Source organism: Enhydra lutris, unplaced genomic scaffold (genome assembly GCF_002288905.1).
Source record: "Enhydra lutris kenyoni isolate GAN:26980312 unplaced genomic scaffold, ASM228890v2 scaffoldscaffold30, whole genome shotgun sequence".
In the NCBI taxonomy this organism is placed as follows: domain Eukaryota; kingdom Metazoa; phylum Chordata; class Mammalia; order Carnivora; family Mustelidae; genus Enhydra; species Enhydra lutris.
In genome coordinates this window covers 8,955,560-8,976,946 of record NW_019154114.1, presented here as the reverse complement: position 1 = coordinate 8,976,946, position 21,387 = coordinate 8,955,560, and the positions used below count along the sequence as shown (strand labels likewise).

Genomic DNA, 21,387 nt, shown 5'->3' with positions numbered 1-21,387 from the left:
ACAGAATTATCTCCCCCATCTGAAACAATAACCAAGAAACAAGTATAGGAAACCACATGTGTGCTCAAAAGGTCTTGAAGAGGAGTGCCTGGGTAGCTCAGTGGGATAAGCATCTGCCTTTGGCTCGTCATGATCTCAGGGTCCCACGAGTCAGGCTCCCTGCTCATCAGGGAGTCTGCTTCTCCCTCTCCCTCTGCTCCTCCCCCTAATCACGTTCATGCTATCTTCTTCTCTCTCTCTCATAAAAAGATTAAATCTTTTAAAGGACCATTCGTCTTTATGTCTTAAAAGGATTCTGTTTAGAAAACTTAAGGAGCACCTGGCTGGCTCAGTCAGTAGAGTGTGTGATACTTGACCTCAGGGCCATCAGTTTGAGTCCCATATTGCGTGTAGAGATTACTTAAAAATAAAATCTTAAAAAAAAAAAAAAAAAAAAGAGGGGAACCTGGGTGGCTCAGTTGGTTAAGCTTCTGCCTTCAGCTCAGGTCATTATCCAGGGTCCTGGGATTGAGCCTTGCATGAGGCTCCCTGCTCAGCAGGGAGTCTGCTTCTCCCTCTCCCTCTGCCTCTGCCTCTCCCCCTCCTTGGGCTCTCTCTGTCTCAAATGAATAAAAAAATCTTTAAAATAAATAAATAAATAGAAAACTTAAGAATTGTATTAATTACAAGAAACATGATATACTTCCCATCACTGCAAAAAGATATGAAGGCCATCTGTGTTTTATGGTGAAAGGAGTAGAAAATACTGTTGGCAGTAAGATTTAAGTAAAACTAACATGAAAATAGTAATACTACAAAGCTGAATGTAAACAACTACCAAAATTGTAGAGACTACTTTTAGGCAACAGGCCTCAGCAATGGAAACTTGAGCAAGGCAAAAGGGCCCCCAGCAACTACCAAGCTGACACTAACAGGCTCTCATTAAGCCACAGGCCCTGATCGACCATAGTCACTTATAAGCAGGCATACTTCTTAAGATCACCAAAAAAGGTAAAATTCCATACGTCTCATATTCCCTCATTCCAACCTATAACTACAACTTCTGCCCATCACCTGTGGCAGTCTCTCCTTTGCTGTCCTGCCTACTATTTCAATGCAGCGTACTCAATAAACTTCTACTTCTTTTGCTCTGCCTTGCGTGACTTCTTTCCCTGGCCACACCACCAACCCCCATCCAATCAGAACAGCCCACAAAAAATGATAATTTAGGAATATAAATCATACTGATGAGCACAAAAATAAACAAAAATAAAACAACTACTTGGCCCCTCCTGACTGCTCAGTGCAGACTTTTATCCATAAACTCAGAACTACTACATGAGGTATGACCAAGAACTAAAACCCTACAAAGACAAATAAATACTGAATTTAATAGAAACAAAAAATTAACTTTTCAGAATAAAAACATCATCAATTACAACCAATCTCTAGTCAAACAAAATAAAAATTCACAAAGGATTACAGTGATATTAAGCACTTTCCCAGTACAGTGGTAGAATTCTTCTAAGGAGGATGTATTGTAAGAGGGACTTCTTTTTTTTTAAGATTTTATTTATTTATTTTTCAGAGAGAGAGCGAGAGTGAGAAAGTGAGCGAGCACAAGCAGGGGGAGTGGCAGGCAGAGGGAGAAGCAGGCTCCCCGCTGAGCAGAGACCCCCCCCCCCAACATGGGACTCAGTCCCAGGATCCTGGGATCATGACCTGAGCCAAAGGCAGACACTTAACTGACTGAGCCACCCAGGCATCCCTGTAAGAAGGACTTCTTATAAGCTGTATTCTGGAGCGGTCAATTAGCCATGTAACCTGAACACTGAAGGATTAACTTGAAGACAAAGGCATAAAGAGCTATCTCTCTCTTCCACTGTCAAGAAGGATTAGACTTATTCTGGATCACTCCAAAGAATGGAATTAGGAACAATGAAAAGCTGCACAGGTAAACCTGGATCAAAAATGAGGAAGAACTTTAATAATTAGAGATAACCAATAATGAAAGAGACTGATTCTCAAAATAGCTCATGGAAGGCTAGAGAACCACCTGTCACAGGAATTTTAGTTAAGAGTCTCCTGAAAGAATCAGGTTGAGGCACATTTGGGTGGCTCAGTCAGTTATGTGTCCGACTCTTGATCTCAGCTAAAGTCTTGATCTCAGGGTTGTGAGTTCAGGCTCTACACTGGGCTCCACGGTGCGTGTGGAGCCTACTTAAAAAAATAAAAAATTAAAATTAAAGGGGCACCTGGGTGGCTCAGTGGGTTAAAGTCTCTGCCTTCGGCTTAGGTCATGATCTTAGGGTCCTGGGATCAAGCCCCGCATAGGGCTCTCTGCTCAGCAGGGAGCCTACTCCCCCCACCCCCCACCTCTGCCTGCCTCTCTGCCTACTTGTGATCTCTATCTGTCAAGTAAATAAACAAAATCTTTAAAAAAAAAAATACATAAATAAATAAAAATTAAAATTAAAGAATCAGATTGGGCCAGATGATCTTTAGGGTCTTTCCGAACTCAAGGGTCTATGAGGTATCCAAGACACCCTCCTAATATAAATTTAAATTCTGCTATTATTTTTAGATACAGAGTTCGATGTACTTAAATATCATAATTCCATATAATGATCACATAGCCAAGACCAAGAAATGATATATTCAGGCTAAATCTCACCAGCTCCATTTTTCAATTTCTGTCTAGAAAATCAAGAGAAATGGAAACATCCTAATTCTGCATTTTTTACATGATCAAATTTCCTTCCAAAAGGGGCTCTGTAGAATTTGAAACCCTGTTTATACATTCCCACCTAAGGAAAGTCATGATCCTGGGGACTTGAGATCGAGTCCCTGCGTCAGGCTCCATGGTTGGCGGGGAGCCCATTTCTCCCTCTCCCATTCTCCCTGATGGCGCTCTCTCTCATTCTGTCAAATAAATAAATAAAATAAAATAAAAAGAACAAGAACAACAACAACTCAATCTCTAGCTACCTATAGAGGTAAAATCTGCAAATGTTAAGATTAATAATACAGGGGCGCCTGGGTGGCTCAGTGGGTTAAAGCCTCTGCCTTCGGCACAGGCCTTCGGCACAGCCCCACATCGGGCACTCTGCTCAGCGGGGAGCCTGCTTCCTCCTCTCTCTCTGCCTGCCTCTCTGCCTACTTGTGATCTCTGTCTGTCAAATAAATAAATAAAATCTTTAAAAAAAAATAATTAATAATACAGATAATACTAATACAAACAGCAATACTAAGGATACTTCAATGAATGTCTGTCTACTCCATGCCTGACTCTATGCTGAAAAGTACTTAACGTTTTATGAAGTTATGTCTGTTTTGCAAATAAGGAAAGTGAGATTCAGAATCACACAATGAGTACATAGTGGCATCAAGGTGTGCTGGTTTCATTAAAAATCCTAGTTTCTTTTGGGTAAACCACATTATTTTATATAGTTAAAATAATCTATGCAGAAGAGAGCTCAAAACACTTCATATGTTAACTTACACCAAAGAACCTAAAGAGTTATGTTTTAAAATTATTGTATTCCAGGCTATGGGGCGCCTGGGTGGCTCAGTGGATTAAAACCTCTGCCTTCAGCTCAGATCATGATCTCAGGGTCCTGGGATCAAGCCCTATGTCAGGCTCTGCTCGGCAGAGAGCCTGCTTCCTCTTCTCTCTGCCTGCCTCTCTACCTACTTGTGCTCTCTGTCTGTCAAATAAATAAGTAAAATCTTTAAAAAAAAATTATTGTATTCCAGGCTAATATGTCATTTGAAAGATACACGACCTTTGTGTGCATCATTGTATAATACAGAATCTTACACTAGTCTTCCATCCCTGATTCTTGGGGGGAGATTCTAAAGCCTTGGAATTTCCTAAATAATAGGAGTGTCTTAGTCATTCTTGAGCCCCTGGCTCACCCCTCACAGATGATATGACTCAAGATGCGGGCTGGTCACCATAAAGACCAACCAAGTGAAGAAAAGGCTGGGGTTTGGAGCTAGCCTGACTGTAGGGAAGGAAAACATGGCTGGAGATTGAAGGCCAAGCATGAGGTCAATGAACCAATCAAGCCTACCCAATGAAATGCTAATAAAAACTGTACTGAAGTTCCATGGATCTTTCTGGTAAGTGACAAGAGGAGACATGGTGAGAGGATGACAAGGGTGAGGGCATGAAAGTTCTATGTTCATTACCCTCCTAGACCTCCCTCACCCTATGTGTCTCTTTATTTGGCTAGTTCTGATTTGTATCCTTTACTATCCTTTACTAAAACTGTAATCATAAGTAGAACATGTTCTTGAATCTGAATCATTCTATTATTATTAAACCTAAAAGGGTCATGGGAACTCCCAAATTTATATCCAGTTGGTTAGAAGTGTGGCTAGAATCTGAACAGCAGTCTTACTGTGGACCATGACCTTTAACTTGTGAAGTGTGTGAAAGGTCTGGGTGGTTAGTACCAGAATTGTACTGCAGTAAACCAAATGGTATCATAATAACCATTATGAAAGAAAAAAACATTGCCAATTAAACTATGACCCATCAACAACTATAGAACACAAGCTGATATCAGCAGTATTATGATGTAAAAACAAAAACAAAACAAAAATGAATTAATGTATAACAGATAATTTTTAAGTTTTAAAATAGCACAGAAAAATGAAGCAAAAAACAAAACTGATCTTTTCCTTCCTCAGCAGTAATCAGCTCAGTATGTATCCTGAAAGAGAACTGTTCACACTACTTTTACAACACCAAAATATGGTAAACAAGGTTTTAGTGACCTGTACAAGGTCACCCAGCAAGTCAGTGACAGAAAAGTAATCAGAATGCAGGATCCCAAACCCCAAGGGTATTTTCTGTTATAAACATCTTACTGCCTCCTAACTTATCTTAAAAAGATAGTCTATCAAACACAGAAATCTTACTCAATTTGATGACTAAGAATAAAAGTAAATATATGATCATGAGCCAAGGGGCAGTCTACTTTGTCATAAATGATCTTGTTACAACTTTTCAGGCAGAAGGCAATGTTCCAGGCAGAAACACTAAACTTCACTAGTGAGTCAGTTCTCACTTAAACGGTTCAATAAAAAAGACAAACCAAGTGTCATCATGTAAGAGCAATGGAATGGGACAGCGGCACACCAGGCAGCAGCCAGAACGTGCTATCCACCAGCCCTCTCCAGGCCTCAGTTTCACATTTATGAAACAAAGGGAAATGCTCTCAGTTATTCCCACTAGGAAGTTACTGGTCTTTTGGGCAAGACAATTCTTGGTTGTACAAGTCTATCCCACATACTGAGGACATTAAGCCTTTCTGGCCCTTCCCCCTAAATGGTGGTAACTCTCCCTAGTAGTTCTGACAACCAGCAAACACTGCCCCCACATATATTTCTGAATGGAGAGGGCGGGGAGGGGGTCGTTAAGTTGGGTACACTTTGTTTCCTTAGTAGATGATCCCTTTCAGGTTCCTTCAAGTGCTACAATTCTATAAATTAGTAATCCTTCAGTTTTACTGAAGTGACAAATCCGTGACTGAAAAAAGAGTATGGAAAGAAGGAAGTCATGGATGGTTTAGAAAAAACACGGTAATTTTCGACCCAGCAATCCCATTTCTAGCATGGAGCCTAGAGAGATCAACAATATAAGGATTCAGGTGTGTCTGGGTGGCTCAGTTGTTAAGCGTCTGCCTTCAGCTCAGGTCATGGTCCCAGGGTCCTGGGATTGAGCCCCCGCTTCGCTTCCGGCTCACTGCTCGGCAGGAAGCCTGCTTCTCCCTCTCCCACTCCCCCTGCTTGTGTTCCCTCTCTTGCTGTGTCTCTGTCAAATAAATAAATAAAATCTTTAAAAAAACAAAACAATATAAGGATTCATGAGCTAAGGTTTAGTCATCACAACACCACTTCTAAGAGTTGAGTGATTTGAAACAACCCAAGTAGGTAACACTCACTGAGCACTTACTGGGTGTCACAGACTGGGCGACAGACATAAACTTTACTTCCTTTCCACTCTAAGTGAAGCACATCACTTAGGAGCTTAATACACAATCTCAGGCCCCATCCCAGACCTTCTGAATCAGAATCTGTAACTTAACAAGCTCCCAGATGAACATTAGAGTTTAAGAAGCTCTACTTTAGGGGCGCCTGGGTGGCTCAGTGGGTTAAAGCCTCTGTCTTCGGCTCAGGTCATGATCTCAGGGTCATGGGATCGAGCCCCGCATCGGGCTCTCTGCTCAGCGGAGAGCCTGCTTCCTCCTCTCTCTCTCTGCCTGCTTGTGCTCTCTCTCTCTCTCTCAAATAAATGAATAAAAAAAATCTTTAAAAAAAAAAAAAGTACTACTTTACAAGTATTAATTTATTTGATCTTCATAAGGTGTAATTAATTTTCATCATGACAGCTCTATAATGTAAATAGAATCATCCTCCATTTTACACATTAGTAAATTAAGGCATAGAGAGCATCATACAACTTGCATAGTGACTGTCAGAGTCAGGATTTGAACCCACACACTCTGGTTCCAGAATCCAAGCTCTAAATCATCACTGCCTATTATTTCTCAATTTTTAAATAAGTTATAGTAGCATTTCTGTAAAATGTAATTTCCTGTAGAGATTAAAACCGATGTCTAAGCTCATTAAGTGACCCACCCTGAAATAACCATAGGCCCTAAATGAACAATTACAACCAGGCACAGCTCCTAAGATCAACAAAAAAGGGAAAATTCCTTTTGTCCCCATACTCACTCCACCCTATACCTGTGGCCCCTCACCACGGCCTTGTGGCAGACAGCCTCTCCTTTGCTAGTCTGCTCACTGCTTCCTTGCTGTGTATTCAATAAACTTTTATTTCTTTTATTCTGCTTGGGGTGAATTCTTTCACCACCAGCACTGCCAGCCTCTACCTGATCTGAGTGCCCCACATTTGGTGCCCCCCCCACCCCCCACAAGTGATCTTAGGTGAGAGGCTGAACCTTTTTAAGCCTCATTTTCTTGATCGATGAAATGAAAATAGTACCCTACCTCCCAAGATCATTGTGAGGATTGAATGAGGTACTCTACAAAAAGCACAAGCACTGAAGATTATTTCTCTTTATACTTTTTCATTTGCCAGAATTTCTACAGTGACTACATGTTACAATTCAGTAAAGAGAAAAAAAAAAGCGCCTGAGATTGTCAACTATCTCATGGGCTATTACAAAGAAAGTACCTATTCCTCTGATTAGATAACAGAAGACTGAACTCAAGCAGTAACAGTTGAGTAAGATATCTAAAAAAGATCTTTAAGTATGATTAAATAGCACCATTTCCTCTCCAGGAGGGCCTTTCCTGGAACAAAATCCACCACCTACTTTCAATGAGACATTCCAACTGCCGGGCAGTACCTGCCTGACCTTGAACAGGTTAGCGGACCTCTTGCAAAGCCTCACTTTTCCTCATCTGAAAGAAAGGATGCTACCACCCTTGGATCTACTCTGAGGATTTAATGAGAATATGTGCATAAAGAACTAAGCACAGAGGACTGGCAAAAAAAAGCGTGATGTCAGCCCAAATCTACCGTCATCACCAGAGGTGTCATTCTTTGGCTGAGTGACACCTCTTAAGCTGCTCCAAGCAATGAAAACATACTCATTCTTTCCAATGGCAGTTCAATAGTATTTCCATTATTTTCTAACCAATTAGATCTATGAAGAGCTATTTCATTACAAAATTATCAAGGCCACTCTCCATTTTAAGTAATTTAGATTCACTAAAGTATATTATTTCACATGTGGATTCTTCACTACACAACTAGTAGTAGCAAGCTAATTCAGGTGGGGGTTTCTCCACATTTCTAGTACCTCTCTATACAAATACATTAGTATACAACTGAGTAGGTCTTAGGCTTAAATACACGAACTCCATCAATCACTACCAGCTATAATGTAGGTCAAGGCTTTCCACCTGATAAAATTAGATCGGAATCAGTGTTAAGATTTAGAAAAGCCTAAGGATCACCCAGTCTGATCCTTTCGTTTTGCAAATAGATTTAGGAAATGTAGTTAACTAGTGAACAAGGAAAACATTCAAATGCTAACCTACTTTTTCAGGAATTAGTCCAAATCCTGAAAGGAACACATAGTAAACCTCAATTTAGACTTTTAAAATGACATCAATTTTTAGCTCAGCTGAAGGTGTTACTATTATTACCACATTCTGAGGTGTAAGTGGGAGCTTCCTTTCTCACTTTCAAGAGTACTGAGTCTACGGCTCTGAATTGTTTCAAGACATTTATTTATTACAGGGAAGAGGGAGGAGAGAAAGGTCAGTCACTTTAAACTCTTATTTGACATCTAATTCAAAGAATTAATAGTCATTTTCTTTTTAATTGAGTTCATAAGCACAGTAAAAGATTCTATGAGAATACTGTCCTTCACATTCATATAAAAGATTTTAAAGAAAAACAAATGGCACCTGAATCTATGAAAATATGCTCTACTTCATTCATTAAGATAAATGAAAATTAAAATGACAAAAATAACAAAATTCTATCAGATTTGCAAAGATCTAAGTCATTAGGCTTGACAAAAGATTCGTCTTTGGAATGCTAACTTTGCAATTCCCTAATCTAAAAACCGGTGACAATCATTTCTACTCACAAGCAAGTATGCACTCATGCATGGGTATGTGTCTATACTTATATACAAAATTTAATGCTAACATGTTCTGGAGAAACTAAGGGGAAAACAGGCTTACTTTTATATTACTTGTTGAAGTTTAACTTCTATGAAGAGAATCTGAAAATATGCATCAAAATTATAAATGCATATATCCTTTGACCAGCAATCCCACTTCTAGGAGTTCATCCTACAGATTACTTCTACATAGAAGAGATATCATAGGTAAAAGGATATTCACTACAACACCGCTTGCAGAAGTGAAAAACTGCTAACAATGCGAATGTCCCTTAATAGCAGATCGGCTAAACCGATGGTAGACTCATGAAACAGAGTATTATACAGCCATTAAATAAATAAAAATTATATAAATATTAATATGGAAAGATCTCTAAAAAATTTCAAGTCAATAATGTGCTGCATAGGGGCGCCTTGGTGGCTCAGTGGGTTAAGCCTCTGTCTTCAGCTCAGGTCATGATCTTAGGGTCCCTGCATGGGACTCTCTGCTGAGCCCCACCCCCACCCCCGGCCTCTCTGCCTACTTGTGATCTTTGTCTGTCAAATAAATAAATAAAATCTTTTAAAAAAAATCTTAAAAAAAATAATGTGCTGCATATAGCACCATTAATTTTAAAATTTACATATAAATAGAAACATATTTATTCATGAGCATATATCCTTCTCATTCTATTTCCTTCTATACATTTCAATTTCATTCTATTTATATTCATAACCCTGAGATGGAGACCTGACTAAAATCAAGAGTCAGACGCTTAACTGACCAAGCCACCCAGGTGCCCCTATTTTTTAAAATGACTTTAAAATATTATTTTAGGGGCGCTTGGGTGGCTCAGTGGGTTAAAGCCTCTGCCTCCGCTCAGGTCATGATCTCAGGGTCCTGGGATCGAGCCCCACATGGGGCTCTCTGCTCAGCAGGGAGCCTGCTTCCTCCTCTCTCTGCCTGCCTCTCTGCCTACTTGTGATCTCTGTCAAATAAATAAATAAAATCTTAAAAAAAAATTACTTATTTTAAATTTGGATATCTGACCCGTGGTGTAATCCAAATGAAGTAACCATCAAATTTTCCTTCATGCACTGCTTTTAAATTCAAGAATAATAATTTCACCATTCCAAAGACAAATCTTATTTCGAGCTAAGTGATCCCACAATCATTGTCAGTTCTAAGCACCAGTCAAATCCTACAGCCCACTTCCAAGCAGAAACACAGATTATTTACACTATAATGGAGTTAGAGGGGTAAAACTCAGACCTCACCTGACCAGGTCTCCATGAAGCTGTAAATAAAGACTTTCCCTTCCCTCTCCGGCACAGATCTCTGATGCTGGCGTCTCCACAGTGCACAGAACCAGATGCAAGTCGGAGGAGGCGGAGGCAGAAGCGCTGGCGGTGGCAGTGGTCGAGTCCGCTCCGTACAGATAAACACAACCTCTCCTGACATCTTCTCTCAGCCAGTCTCTTTCTCGAGAACCAAACCTACTCCGCCTATTCAAACAATTCCTGCTCCCATTGCGTTTCATATTTCTCTAAAAAACATCAAGAGAAAGAAATTATTAGCTACTTAAAGTCTGGCTGAGTTCGCCACGTTCGGGCCTCACCCCACCTTTCCACTCTCTATTCACCGACCACACCGCCCGGCCTTGGGGCCTTCCACACCGGCCATGCCCATTCCTAAGCTGGAAAACAATTTCATCTCCTGCCAGCTGTTCATGGCCTGTCCGTCACTCTGTCTGACCTTTTCTTTTTCTTACGTTTTCATAAAAATGTAAGAATAATAAAATTATCTGTGTACCTACTACTTACTTTCCACAAATTTTAATATCCTGTCATATTTATTTCAGATCCTTATTCTAAAGAACATACATTCTTACATCTAAGATTTACATGTCTTACACACATATAAGAACATGTATATATATATACATACACAGCTGAAGTCACCTGATACCCCACTTCAATCCCATTTCCTTCCCTCTCTCCGAAACACTCTAGTGTACTTCCTATTCGCCATTCCGTGCATTTTTATGTCTGCCATATTTGTACATATCTATAACTGAATACAATTGTTTTCTATGATTTAGAACTTTAAATCCTAACATACTTGTTTCTTTTTTTTTCTTTTCTTAACATTGTTTCACACTGACATTTTTTTTATTTGGTTCAACACTGGTCATGCTAATACACCCAGCTCATTCATTTAAGTAGTATCTCATTATATGAATACACTGCAATTTTTCCATTTTCCTGCTGATGGCATTTAGTTTTTAATTTTTTCACTTTTAGAAACAATCCTGCATTAGACATTTTTGTATATGTCTCTACAGTGCAAACTGGAAGTTTCTCTAGGGTCCTGACCCTCTGCCTCATATCGCAAATAACACAATGTTGCACAAATATTCTTTCTGTTCTAATGTTTCCAAAAAATTAGTGCTACGTTTGATAATTTAGGTATGTGAAATTCACACATACGGTGGTTACTTCAAAGCAAAAACAAATGCTACAGCAATATGACAAGTCTCTAAAGATCAATAGTGACTTACTCAATTTTCATGACGGGCCAGTTCTGTTCCCTTTTTTAAGATTTTATTTATGAAATTATTTGGGGGGGGGGAGGTGGGAGGGCATGGCAGGAAAGAGGAGGGAGAAGGACAAACAGACTCACCGCTGAGTAGGGAGCCCTACACCTGTAGCCCCATCTCACAACCCTGAGATCATGACCTGAGCTGAAATCAAGAGTTGCATGCTTAACTGACCGAGCCACCCAGGCGCTCCTGTTCCCTGATATAAAGGCATTTCCATTAACACACTGCCATACCTCTCTAGCATCATTCTCTGTTACCTGTCACTGTTTCAGTCATACCCAGCTTCTTGTAACTCCCCAAACACATCATGAGTCCACAATTCTGTGACTTGTCTGAAATGTCCTTCCCCGTCTTGCCCATCTGACTAGATGGCCTTCAAAACTCTACTCACATCACCCTCTCTTGTGTTCCATATGGAGCCTTCCATGTATCACATCCCCATTTTCTCTGGACAGCTAGAATTAGTGACTCTACTCTCTTCATAGGAGAACCTCTTCATCTTGAATGTATGTCTTCTAGTCCTTTGGGGGTTACAGTGGGTTTTTTTTAAAAAGATTTTATTTATTTATTTGACAGAGATCACAAGTAGGCAGAGAGGCAGACAGAGAGAGAGGAAGGGGAGCACCCCTGCCACCAAAAAGCTTCTTAAAAAAAAACTTTTTCAGGGCGCCAGGGTGGCTCAGTGGGTTGGGCCTTCGGCTCGGGTTGTGATCTCAGGGTCCTGGAATCGAGCCCCGCATCGGGCTCTCTGCTCAGCAGGGAGCCTCCTTTCCTCTCTCTCTCTGCCTAGTTGTGATCTCTCTCTGTCAAATAAATAAAATCTTAAAAAAAAAAAAAAAAACTTTTTCAAGTCAAATAATAGCCCAATGATCTTCTCAATCCTAGAAAAGTCAAGAAAATCCCAGGAAGTTATATTAGTTCATCCATGAATTTTCTTCTGGGAGGATTTTTAAGTCATTTTTAGGGGCGCCTGGGTGGCTCAATCAGTTAAGCATCTGCCTTCGGCTCAGGTCATGAACCCAGGGTACTGGGATCCAGCCCCACATCAGGCTTGCTTCTCTCTCTCCCTCTGCCATTCTCCTTGCTTGTGCACGCTCTCTCTCTCTCTCGCGCTCTCTCTCTCTCTCTCAAATAAATAAATAAATAAAATTTTGGGAACAAAAAATTTTGAAAGTCATTTTTAAATGTATTTATGTGGGGCTCAGTTGGTTAAGCATCTGACTTTGGCTGGGGTCATAGTCTCGGGGTCCTGGAATCGAGCCCTATGTCTGGCTCCCTAACTACCAGGGAGTCTGCTTATCCATCTCCTTCTACCCCTCCCCTGCTCATACTCTCTCTCTCAAATAAATAAAGTCTTAAAAAAAAAGTGTTTCTATATTTCCCTTAAGACTATAAATCCCTGGCAGCTCTTCCTGCCCATGGGTTCTGTCCCTCTGCTTTAATAAAAACACTTTTTGCACTGGGGGGAAAAAAAGACTATAAATTTCTTATTGAAACACATGTGTTGTTGGTCAAAGAATGTATCTCCTATTTATATGATATATTCCAGACCCCATGCAGATAAACTGCTGAGTTAGACCTTTATTTAGTAGATATCATTCCCTTAAACCTGTTCAATGGACATTTAAAATGCCTAGACACCAAGCAAGCATAGCCTTCCAGCGACAATCTAGATGGACTGTTCAGCTGTTATTCGCTATTGCTGAATTACTTAGTGCTTCCTTCTCCACTGCGAAAAGCATCAGATAACTGCTGGAAAGGCCAGTCTATCAGGGTCCGCTGATAGACTCTCACCTTTTAGAATCACTTTTCCACTGAAACTGCTAGATTAAGAACATTCTGTTGCTTCCCTTACTTTTATGTAAATTTGTGGACAAACTTTTCTAAAAGGGAACAGATCTATAATCAACTCACATCAAACAACTGTAAAAGAGTACATTTCCGATTTAAATAGGGGACCTGGGTGGCTCAGTTGGTTTAAGCGACTGACCTGATTTCAGCTCAGGTCATGATCTTCAAGATCCAGAGTCTCCCAGAGTAGAGCCTGCTTGAGATTCTCTTTCTCCCTTTGCCCCTCCCCCATACTCTCCCACTTCCAAAAAAAATAAATAAAATTTAAAAAATTTAATTATATTCAGAAAGTGAAAGTCTTTAAAGTAAGCCATGAATTAAGTACTCACTTCAGTTTTAAGCTTTTAACTCTCTAAAAATGAAAATAACATATGAGGGCTGTGATCAAGGTGATAAACTATTAAACGCCCACACACAATTAACTCTAAGATATGTATGGGAAAACAGAGTCTGGTCAAGTAACTCTCCCTACTCACTGAGTTCTATGAGAATGTGAAATACTGTAACGTAGAGATTTGCTCCAGCATTTAGAACTTTAAAACAATATGGGCTCATCTTTAGGAATATATATATTAAGGATATTTTGCAAAAGGGTGGGATGAGATAAGGAGAAGAATATTTCTCTTCATTAGAAATCATTTTGGTATTCACTGATTTTTTTAAAAAACCATATAAACACATTACTTGGATAAAAACCTGGAACTAGTACTGACAAAAATGGATCTCAGGGGACTTGCTACTCAGTTATAACTTCATGTCTTCTACAGTCTGAGTAAAAAAATAAACCCCAAATTGTCACAAACATCTGGAAAACTATGCTTCACAGGTATTCCCAATAATCTTAAGAGTATTACAAATATCATATTCCAACAACAGTAAAAGGGTACATTCTAACTAGCAATTTGCTAAATAAATCTGGGAGCAGATTTTGACTCAAACTCTTCAATACCACATACTGATGGACTGAGATCTAATCTGGCTAAATTATACTGGTTTAGTTATATTAGCCTTTTTATGAAGATCTGTATTATTTGACAATAATGATGCTCATGACTTCGTAGTTAGTAAAAAGGCATCGCAAAATAGAATAAGCCTTTTTCAAAGGGTCTTCAAAGAACAAGTAGGAGATTATGACTTTTACCTAGATATTCTTTTCCAGTTTCACTTAGCACAAAATTCAACGACTCAGCTATTTAACGTAACTTCTGTATGTAGAACACACAGGACCTATTCTCCAAAGGCAGTCCCATTTACATGCAAGGATTACTTAAGTGTTGACCATATGCAATAAAGCAAGAGACACAAGGGCACTGTGGGCCTCCCATACCACCAACTCAGTACCATACTCAAGACCAATTTCTGGTATCTTTCTAACCATCCCCAGATTGGAGCCCCAGGGAACCAGTGGTAAATCTGACCACTTCCTAAGTCTAGGAAGACAGGACCCTCGAATCAAGAGCCTCCTATCTCAATTCCTTCCATCTCACAATTCACTCCCTCCCCCACAAAAAGTTGTTATAAAAAAAGCCAAGGTTGTTTATCTTCTAGGCCAGAGGGCATTACCTATCTCTCAGACCTGGCATTTCCTGATAAGCCAGAGCAGCACAGCATTTTTTTAAAAGCTCATTCACAATTTACATTTGATGACCTTACAGTTTTAAATAAATATCTAAAAGCCTTAAAGTAATAAGACTTAAAACTTATGTCTAAATAAGTTAAAATAAATATGTACAAGCTTTATGCAGAAGTAAAGGTAAACTATGAAAAGTTATTGCTTTAAGTCACTGCATTAAGATTGGGAGGTAACAGCAGAAAAAAAAGTGTTTTATATTTCATGAAGTTCTATTTTATGTTGTTTCATGGATAGATTCACCAGATCCTTCACATCTTTTTTTTTTTTTCAGTGTTTCCCTCTTAGCAGTGTCTTGCAAATAATCTTAATATACAGTGCTCACCCTTAATTCCAATTAACAGCTATTACTTAATGTATTTTTTAACATCATGTATTTTCACTGTTGCAAAATAGTTTTGAAAGACATCAAAACCTCTTAATTTTCTTTCCTCTCTTCCGTCTCGCTGGCAAGTTTTAAATCCTGCTGATTTCCTCTTATAAAACTCTAGAAGGAATTCTATTTCATCTCCAGAAGGACATCTCGTTTATATACTTGACCTACAGAAAAATTCTTCTCCAACTATTTCACAGGCCAGTAGAAAACTCCATCCAGTTAGTCTCCCAGAACCTCTCCTTTAAACCATCTTCACTGTCCCCTGCCGACCCTACATTCCTTGTGCAAAACTTGTCATTCCCTTCAAGGCTCCACTCCCCGCCTTGCCAGCATTTGCTTTCATTTTCCTCCTACTCCCCCCAATTCCTGCCCCAAAACCCCGCTAGCTGCCTGTTGCATAACCGCTCCCCCATTACCGTCTCCCTGGATTGTTAGCCCGGCTCCTGCAAGCGGGAATGCCCTTTTTGCCAAACCCCTCCTCCCTGCTGCAACACGCCCAGAGATTCCCCGAGATTAAGCTCCTCCGGGGATTCTCTGTCCGGGAGGGCAGGTGGAGCTTACAGGCCGGCGCCTCGGAGCGGGGAGCCGGGTCCTAACTTCGCTGGTGAGCCCCGAGGGCAGAGTCGGCCCGCTCCACCCCGCGCAGCCCAGAGCACACGGCAGCACCCGGCCAATCACCGCCGCCATCCTCCCGCTGGGGTGATGTCTTCAGGTGTCCGGGGAGAAAGCCCTGCGTACTTCCAGCCACGCTCTCGGGCCACTGGCGACCGGCCGCCGGCCCCGAGCGAGGCCAAGGACAGCCGAGGCGGGCCCCCGGGTCCCGGAGGAGCCGGGTGGGCGGCGGCAGCCGGGCGGACGCCGGACCGAAGGCGTGGGCCTGCGAGGCGGGTGGCGCGCGGCCAGGGATGGGCAGCGGAGGGGAGAAGGAGGCGGCCGAGGCCTCGGTGGGGGCCAGGCGTGAAGGCCTCGGCGGGGTCTGCGGTGCCCCCAGCCGGACTGCGGGACAGCCGGGCGGCGAAGCGGACAGACTGACGCGTCGCGGGGGTCGCCGGCTGCCTCGGCCACCGCGCGGGTCAGGGGCGGCCTCTCCCCGCCATTGCTCTCTCCCCATCCCGCTCGCCTCACCTTCAGGACCCGGATCCCGCCTGGCCGGCGGCTCGCGGGCGCTTCGGGCGGCTCCGGGGGCTCGAGCGGGCCCGCGGGCCCCGGCTCCACCTCCCCCATCGGTGGCGGAGGCTGCACAGGGACGCCGGGCCGGCGCGACGGCGCGCGAAGCCTCGGCGGCGCGCGCGAGGAGCCCGCGGCCCCGCCCCTCGCGGCCGCCCGCCCCGCCCCGGGCCCCGCCCCTCCCCTCCCCGCAGCCCAGCGGGACCTGTGTAGCAGCGGGCCCGGCGCAGCCCAGGCTGTGCAAGCCGCATCCTGGCTGGGCGGCTGTGTCGACCCCGCAGGCGGAGCCAACCGCCACCGCAAGCCTGGGCCTGCGCCTCCCGCCCCGCCGCCCTCGGTTTGAAGGACTGAGGCACGGGGATGGTTATTTACTGCTATCCCCGCCTCCGAAGTACCCACTGGACTAGGGACAGGTGGGGGTCTGCACCTGTTAGTAATGACAGGGCGCTGCCCTCCGCTGAGGGTGGCTCTTGTAACTTACCTCTCCCAGACGTTTCCTCTTTCTGCTTCAGAACTGGCCTGTCACCTTCACGTGCAAAGCCACTGAATGGATTGTTGAGAATATTCACCTTAGCAAGGCCTTTTCTCTTCCTTATTAGAGATGTTCACGATGTTCTTTAGCAAATTCGACCCAACCTCGTGTACAAAATGTCAACTCACCTCCCAGCCACATTTTAATTCCCTTTTCTCCTCCGTTGGTAGAAGTATCCGAATTCTTTCCTCTGCCTCAAGCCACAATATAATCTAAGGCCATTTTATTATTTGCAAGGCTAATTCAGAAAATCTCTAATTCATTATTTTAATTCCTGCAGTGACGGTACTTTGTGGCTAGTCAGTCAGCCAAATTTGGAGTCGGGCAGCCTGATTCCAAATCTGAGCTTTACCTCTTACTATACCCTTGTGCAATTTACTTGATTTGAGCCTTTGTTTCTCAGCTGTGAAATAGAAATTAGTATCTTTCTAGCAGTTATTACCTAGATTTTGTGAATGCATACAAAGTGCTTAGTAGGGATCCATAATAGCCATTATAATTCTGATTTTCCAAATCTAAGATTCACTCGATTCCTCAGTGTTCTCTTCTTGTAAATTCTACTTTAAATTTTCCCAGGATAACCTTTTAGACTTCTGGATTTTGGGGCTTTCCCTCTTAAAAAGGTGTTAATGAATCTTCAAGCAACATGTGAGGAATTAAGCAGCAAAAAATCAGTAATTCCCCCAGCTTTGAATTGGTAAAAATAGTATCACCTTATCCACTGCTCCAGCTTGCCTGGTCTATAACAACTATGTTTAAAATATTTTAACTATAGGTTTAGGACAAGAGAGTTTGAGATCTAACAGTACAGTCCATGCCCCCTCTCTACTATAAGATATGTAACCACTTGGAGATCTTTCAGATTACTGGACAAAATCTGACTCTTGTAGATTCTGACTCTGTACAAAAGTTTAGTCACTACTTTCTCCCTTCACATGAGCTACTTTGCATATACCAAAATTCCAATCTCCAATAGTCTTCATTTGTCTTATTTTAAAATTAAAAATGACTTTTATGAGTCTGGTATATATACTTGAAACTACTTTCAAGGAAGCTACTCAAAGTAGTTGAAATCCCATTTCCATGCTTACTGGGTAACTTCTTCCAGCAAGAACACTGGTGTATAAACTATAGGCACCCATATGGGGAGAGAACTGGATTTTTGACAAAGGACAGAGAGACAGTGGAAAGACCAAAATGTGGTTCAGAATTAAGTGTTTCTAAAAGCCTGTTTCATGAGGTTTTATACATTACATTTTCCGGATCTAGTAAGTTTTTTATTGATTAATCACCTGAAGGGAAAGGATTTTATCCCAGGGCCAGCATTTTGAGTTCATGCTGGGGAATAGCAGTGGTAGATTGGTGTTTTAATGAATGGAATAAGGGCTAACGCATAAATTCAGAATACAAGCGTATGTTAAAAGTTATGTATTTACTACTTCTTCATCAAAAACAGTAGTACCTCTTTCAAAAGGAAAAAAATAAAAAACTACCAATCCAGATGTTCCAGGGAATTATTTACAATGCAACTCTTTAAAGGTCTCTTGTGTTTTAAGATCCAGTTCAGTAATCAACCAACTGGATTCTCCTTTTTCTTTCCAAATCATGTACTGCCATTAACATTTTATGTTGTTTCAAAGGTCACATATTCATGTTCTTCCCCAGTTCAAGGCAGTGTGCATTAATGTATGCCAAGGGTTATGTAACTACAATTTCTGGAAATGGTAAACAGCTGAGACTAACCCTAAAAATAAAATCCTCTGGGAATTTCTGTGCAAAAATCCATCTGCCCTCACTGCAGGTTCATCATTACACAAAAATCACTGTTTAGATCAAGCCAAGAGACAGAGAAGTCATGACTGTCTCCTCTCTGTATCCTTCCTATAAGCAGCTGTACACACGTCTCTCTCCACCTGAGGAGGGAAGGACACACACACACACACACACGCTTTATCCCAGGAGCTTTTCCTAATCCTCACTACAAAATCAAAAGAAAGTCTGGAGAAGAAAAGTTTGTCAAAATGTGGTAGAAGAGCCATAAGGTCTTATTACATTCACTTATTTATAGCTAGTTCCCACTCCTTTAATGACCACAAAATCATCTTTAGGCCTATTCTCTTCTTTTTACCACAGGTTGAACAAATTTAGATATTCTTTTTTAAGATTTCATTTATTTGAGAGGGAGAGCACAAGAGTGGGACAAGGAGCAGAGGAAGAAGCAGACTTCCCGCTGAGCAGGGAGCCTGTGACAGGGCTTGATCCCAGGACTCCAGGTTCATGACCTGAGCCAAAGGCAGATGCTTACCTGACTGAACCACCCAGGTGCCCCAGTTTTAGACAGTCTTTATTTTAGTTCCAAAGAAACAGGTAGTATTTACCTGGCCTCAGTGTTTGATGTATTTTCAAAATATGGGGACAACTGAACTAGGGGAGGAAAGAGCACGGAAAAACCTTAAAAGTGATAAAAATTCACTCAGTCCTTCTGGACTAAAGTTCAATTCTGAACACTATTCACTGTATTGTTGACTAAGTGCCTGAAGTCTATTACTGGCTAATCTTTTCTACTGTAGCTTTTATATTTTCCCCTAACAGGAAATTACATGCAGATGAACATGTTAATTAAATTTAATATTAGAAACAAAGATGAATTTTAACTAAACCACATATAGGATTACAGAAATGTCACTTATCAGTGCCAAAGGGCATTTCTGCAAAAACTAGATTAATGCTGAGACTTCTTGTCCTTCTCACTTAGGGGGCTTTCACACCCTCCCCCTTCTCAATCAAGGGAGTATCAGGGTTCACCCAAGTAACAGAAAACGTATAGCTTCCGACATCCAACCACTCTCACTTCTCCAGAAGAATTCATTTAAAATAGATCCTGAAATAGAATTCATTTTGGCTGGTTAAACCTTGCTCTTCCCAGTCACAGATACACTTAAACAATGTACAAATAGCTTATAACTAAAACCCCACGACCAACTCTAAATACACATTTCACTTTGATACGATTTCTTTGCTTTGCTTGATAATTCACCCATGTGGAGCAGCATGAGCTAATAATCATTAATAAAAACTTCCAATTGCACTTTTTGACTGGTACGGACTACAAGTTTGTTTTTTTTTTTGTTTTTTTTTTTTTACAATGTTCAAATTCTTCTAGGTGGGATTTCTGTGTTTAAGGAACATTAACAGGTCAGTAAGTTTAGCCCAAAGCTCTGGAATAAGAATTCATTCAAGGCTTCTCTAATCTACTTGTAAGAAGCAAGGAAGCAAATTTTAAATCATTGAGTATTGACTTTTTATTATTAGTCACTGTTCATAATTTGTTTCAACCAAAAGACAATACACACAGCAGAATTCTAATGCATCCCATGTAAATGTTTACATCCACTTTATTCCTCACTCGCCTCTAAGACTTATCATTTAATTTTAAATTTCTTTTTACATCTCAAAAATATGTCTGCAATAATTAGAATTAGCCATCCCACTTAGAAACAGCCTTTTAATATTTTTACAGTAAAGAAAATGTGATGGGGCTTAATGAAAATGTAACTTACAACAATTATGAGAGAAAAGGGACTTTACAGGGACACAGTGGGAGTTCACAAAGGAAAGAATCCAGAAGCTCTTTCCCATGAGCGAGCCCCCCCAAACTGAAAACGAAAACAAAACACACAAAGCGCAACAGCAGGTTCCAAAAACAAAAACAAAAAAGAACTTGGATGCTCCATCCTGAAGCCAGAATCAGCCTCACAGAAGTTTACGAAGCAACTGTACAAGCTGCTTCAGCACGTTCTTCTGTTTAAGTGTCCTGGGTCCTGGATCCCCGCAGATGGAGCCCACTCACTACTATTGCTTGAAAAAGAGTGATTCACTTTCACTTCCACTTCCACAAGCAGCCCCACCCTCCTGAGCCAAAGCTGGTCAATGTGTTTTAAACTTCAGGACTTTCCGCTGTTCAGTGACCCTCCCCACTCCCAAACACATGAGTATACAGTCGTGGACCACCTCTCCACCAACCACGAATTCATGAATATCCACTTTTTGCTCTCTAGCTCTCACTTGGTTTAGGACAATGTGGATAAAATACATTCACTAGAAAAAAAATAAGACACATTCAAACTCTTTCTTCCCCCTAGTTCTCATGGCCCAAGTATTTTCCAATGAGGAAAATAATAAAGTTGAACCTCAAAACAGTATTCCCCTAACTTCCAACCTCTTCTAGAAGAACATAAAAATGAAAAGCATGTTATACAGTAGATGGAAATGTTCAAACCGTTAGTGCTGAACAGTTTTTAAATGTCTACTTTCTTATATGAATGGGACAAATAAAGGGTATGAACCACATCTTTAACCTAGTTGAGAGAAAGAATCCCCACCGGAAAGTTACACTGGGGAATGTTTCTTTAAATGAGAAAGACCTTAAAATGAACAGATGATCACTACACACAGCATAAAACATTCTATGACTGTCCCAATCACCTCAAGGTAACAGTACCAGAGCATTATGGGAGAAGCTTCTCGGGTAGAGCACCCTTCTTACAGTTTTTTGAGATTACTTAGATGAGTTCTCCCTTAGGATTGCTTGGGTG

General features: G+C 41.3%; 1 protein-coding gene across 2 annotated transcripts in view; it reads right to left on the bottom strand.

The window, feature by feature from the left end:
- LOC111152971 (PH domain and leucine rich repeat protein phosphatase 2) overlaps positions 1 to 10,180 on the bottom strand; it is a 67,406-nt gene extending 57,226 nt beyond the window's left edge. The window contains exon 1 of one of the 2 annotated variants that reach the window (XM_022511735.1): positions 9,912 to 10,180. In XM_022511735.1, the coding sequence (XP_022367443.1) occupies positions 9,912 to 10,174 (263 nt within the window). In that variant the 5' untranslated portion in view covers positions 10,175 to 10,180. The remainder of the gene's footprint in view (positions 1 to 9,911) is intronic. The other variant, XM_022511736.1, reaches the window with a different exon arrangement.
- Positions 10,181 to 21,387: the final 11,207 nt, after the last annotated feature.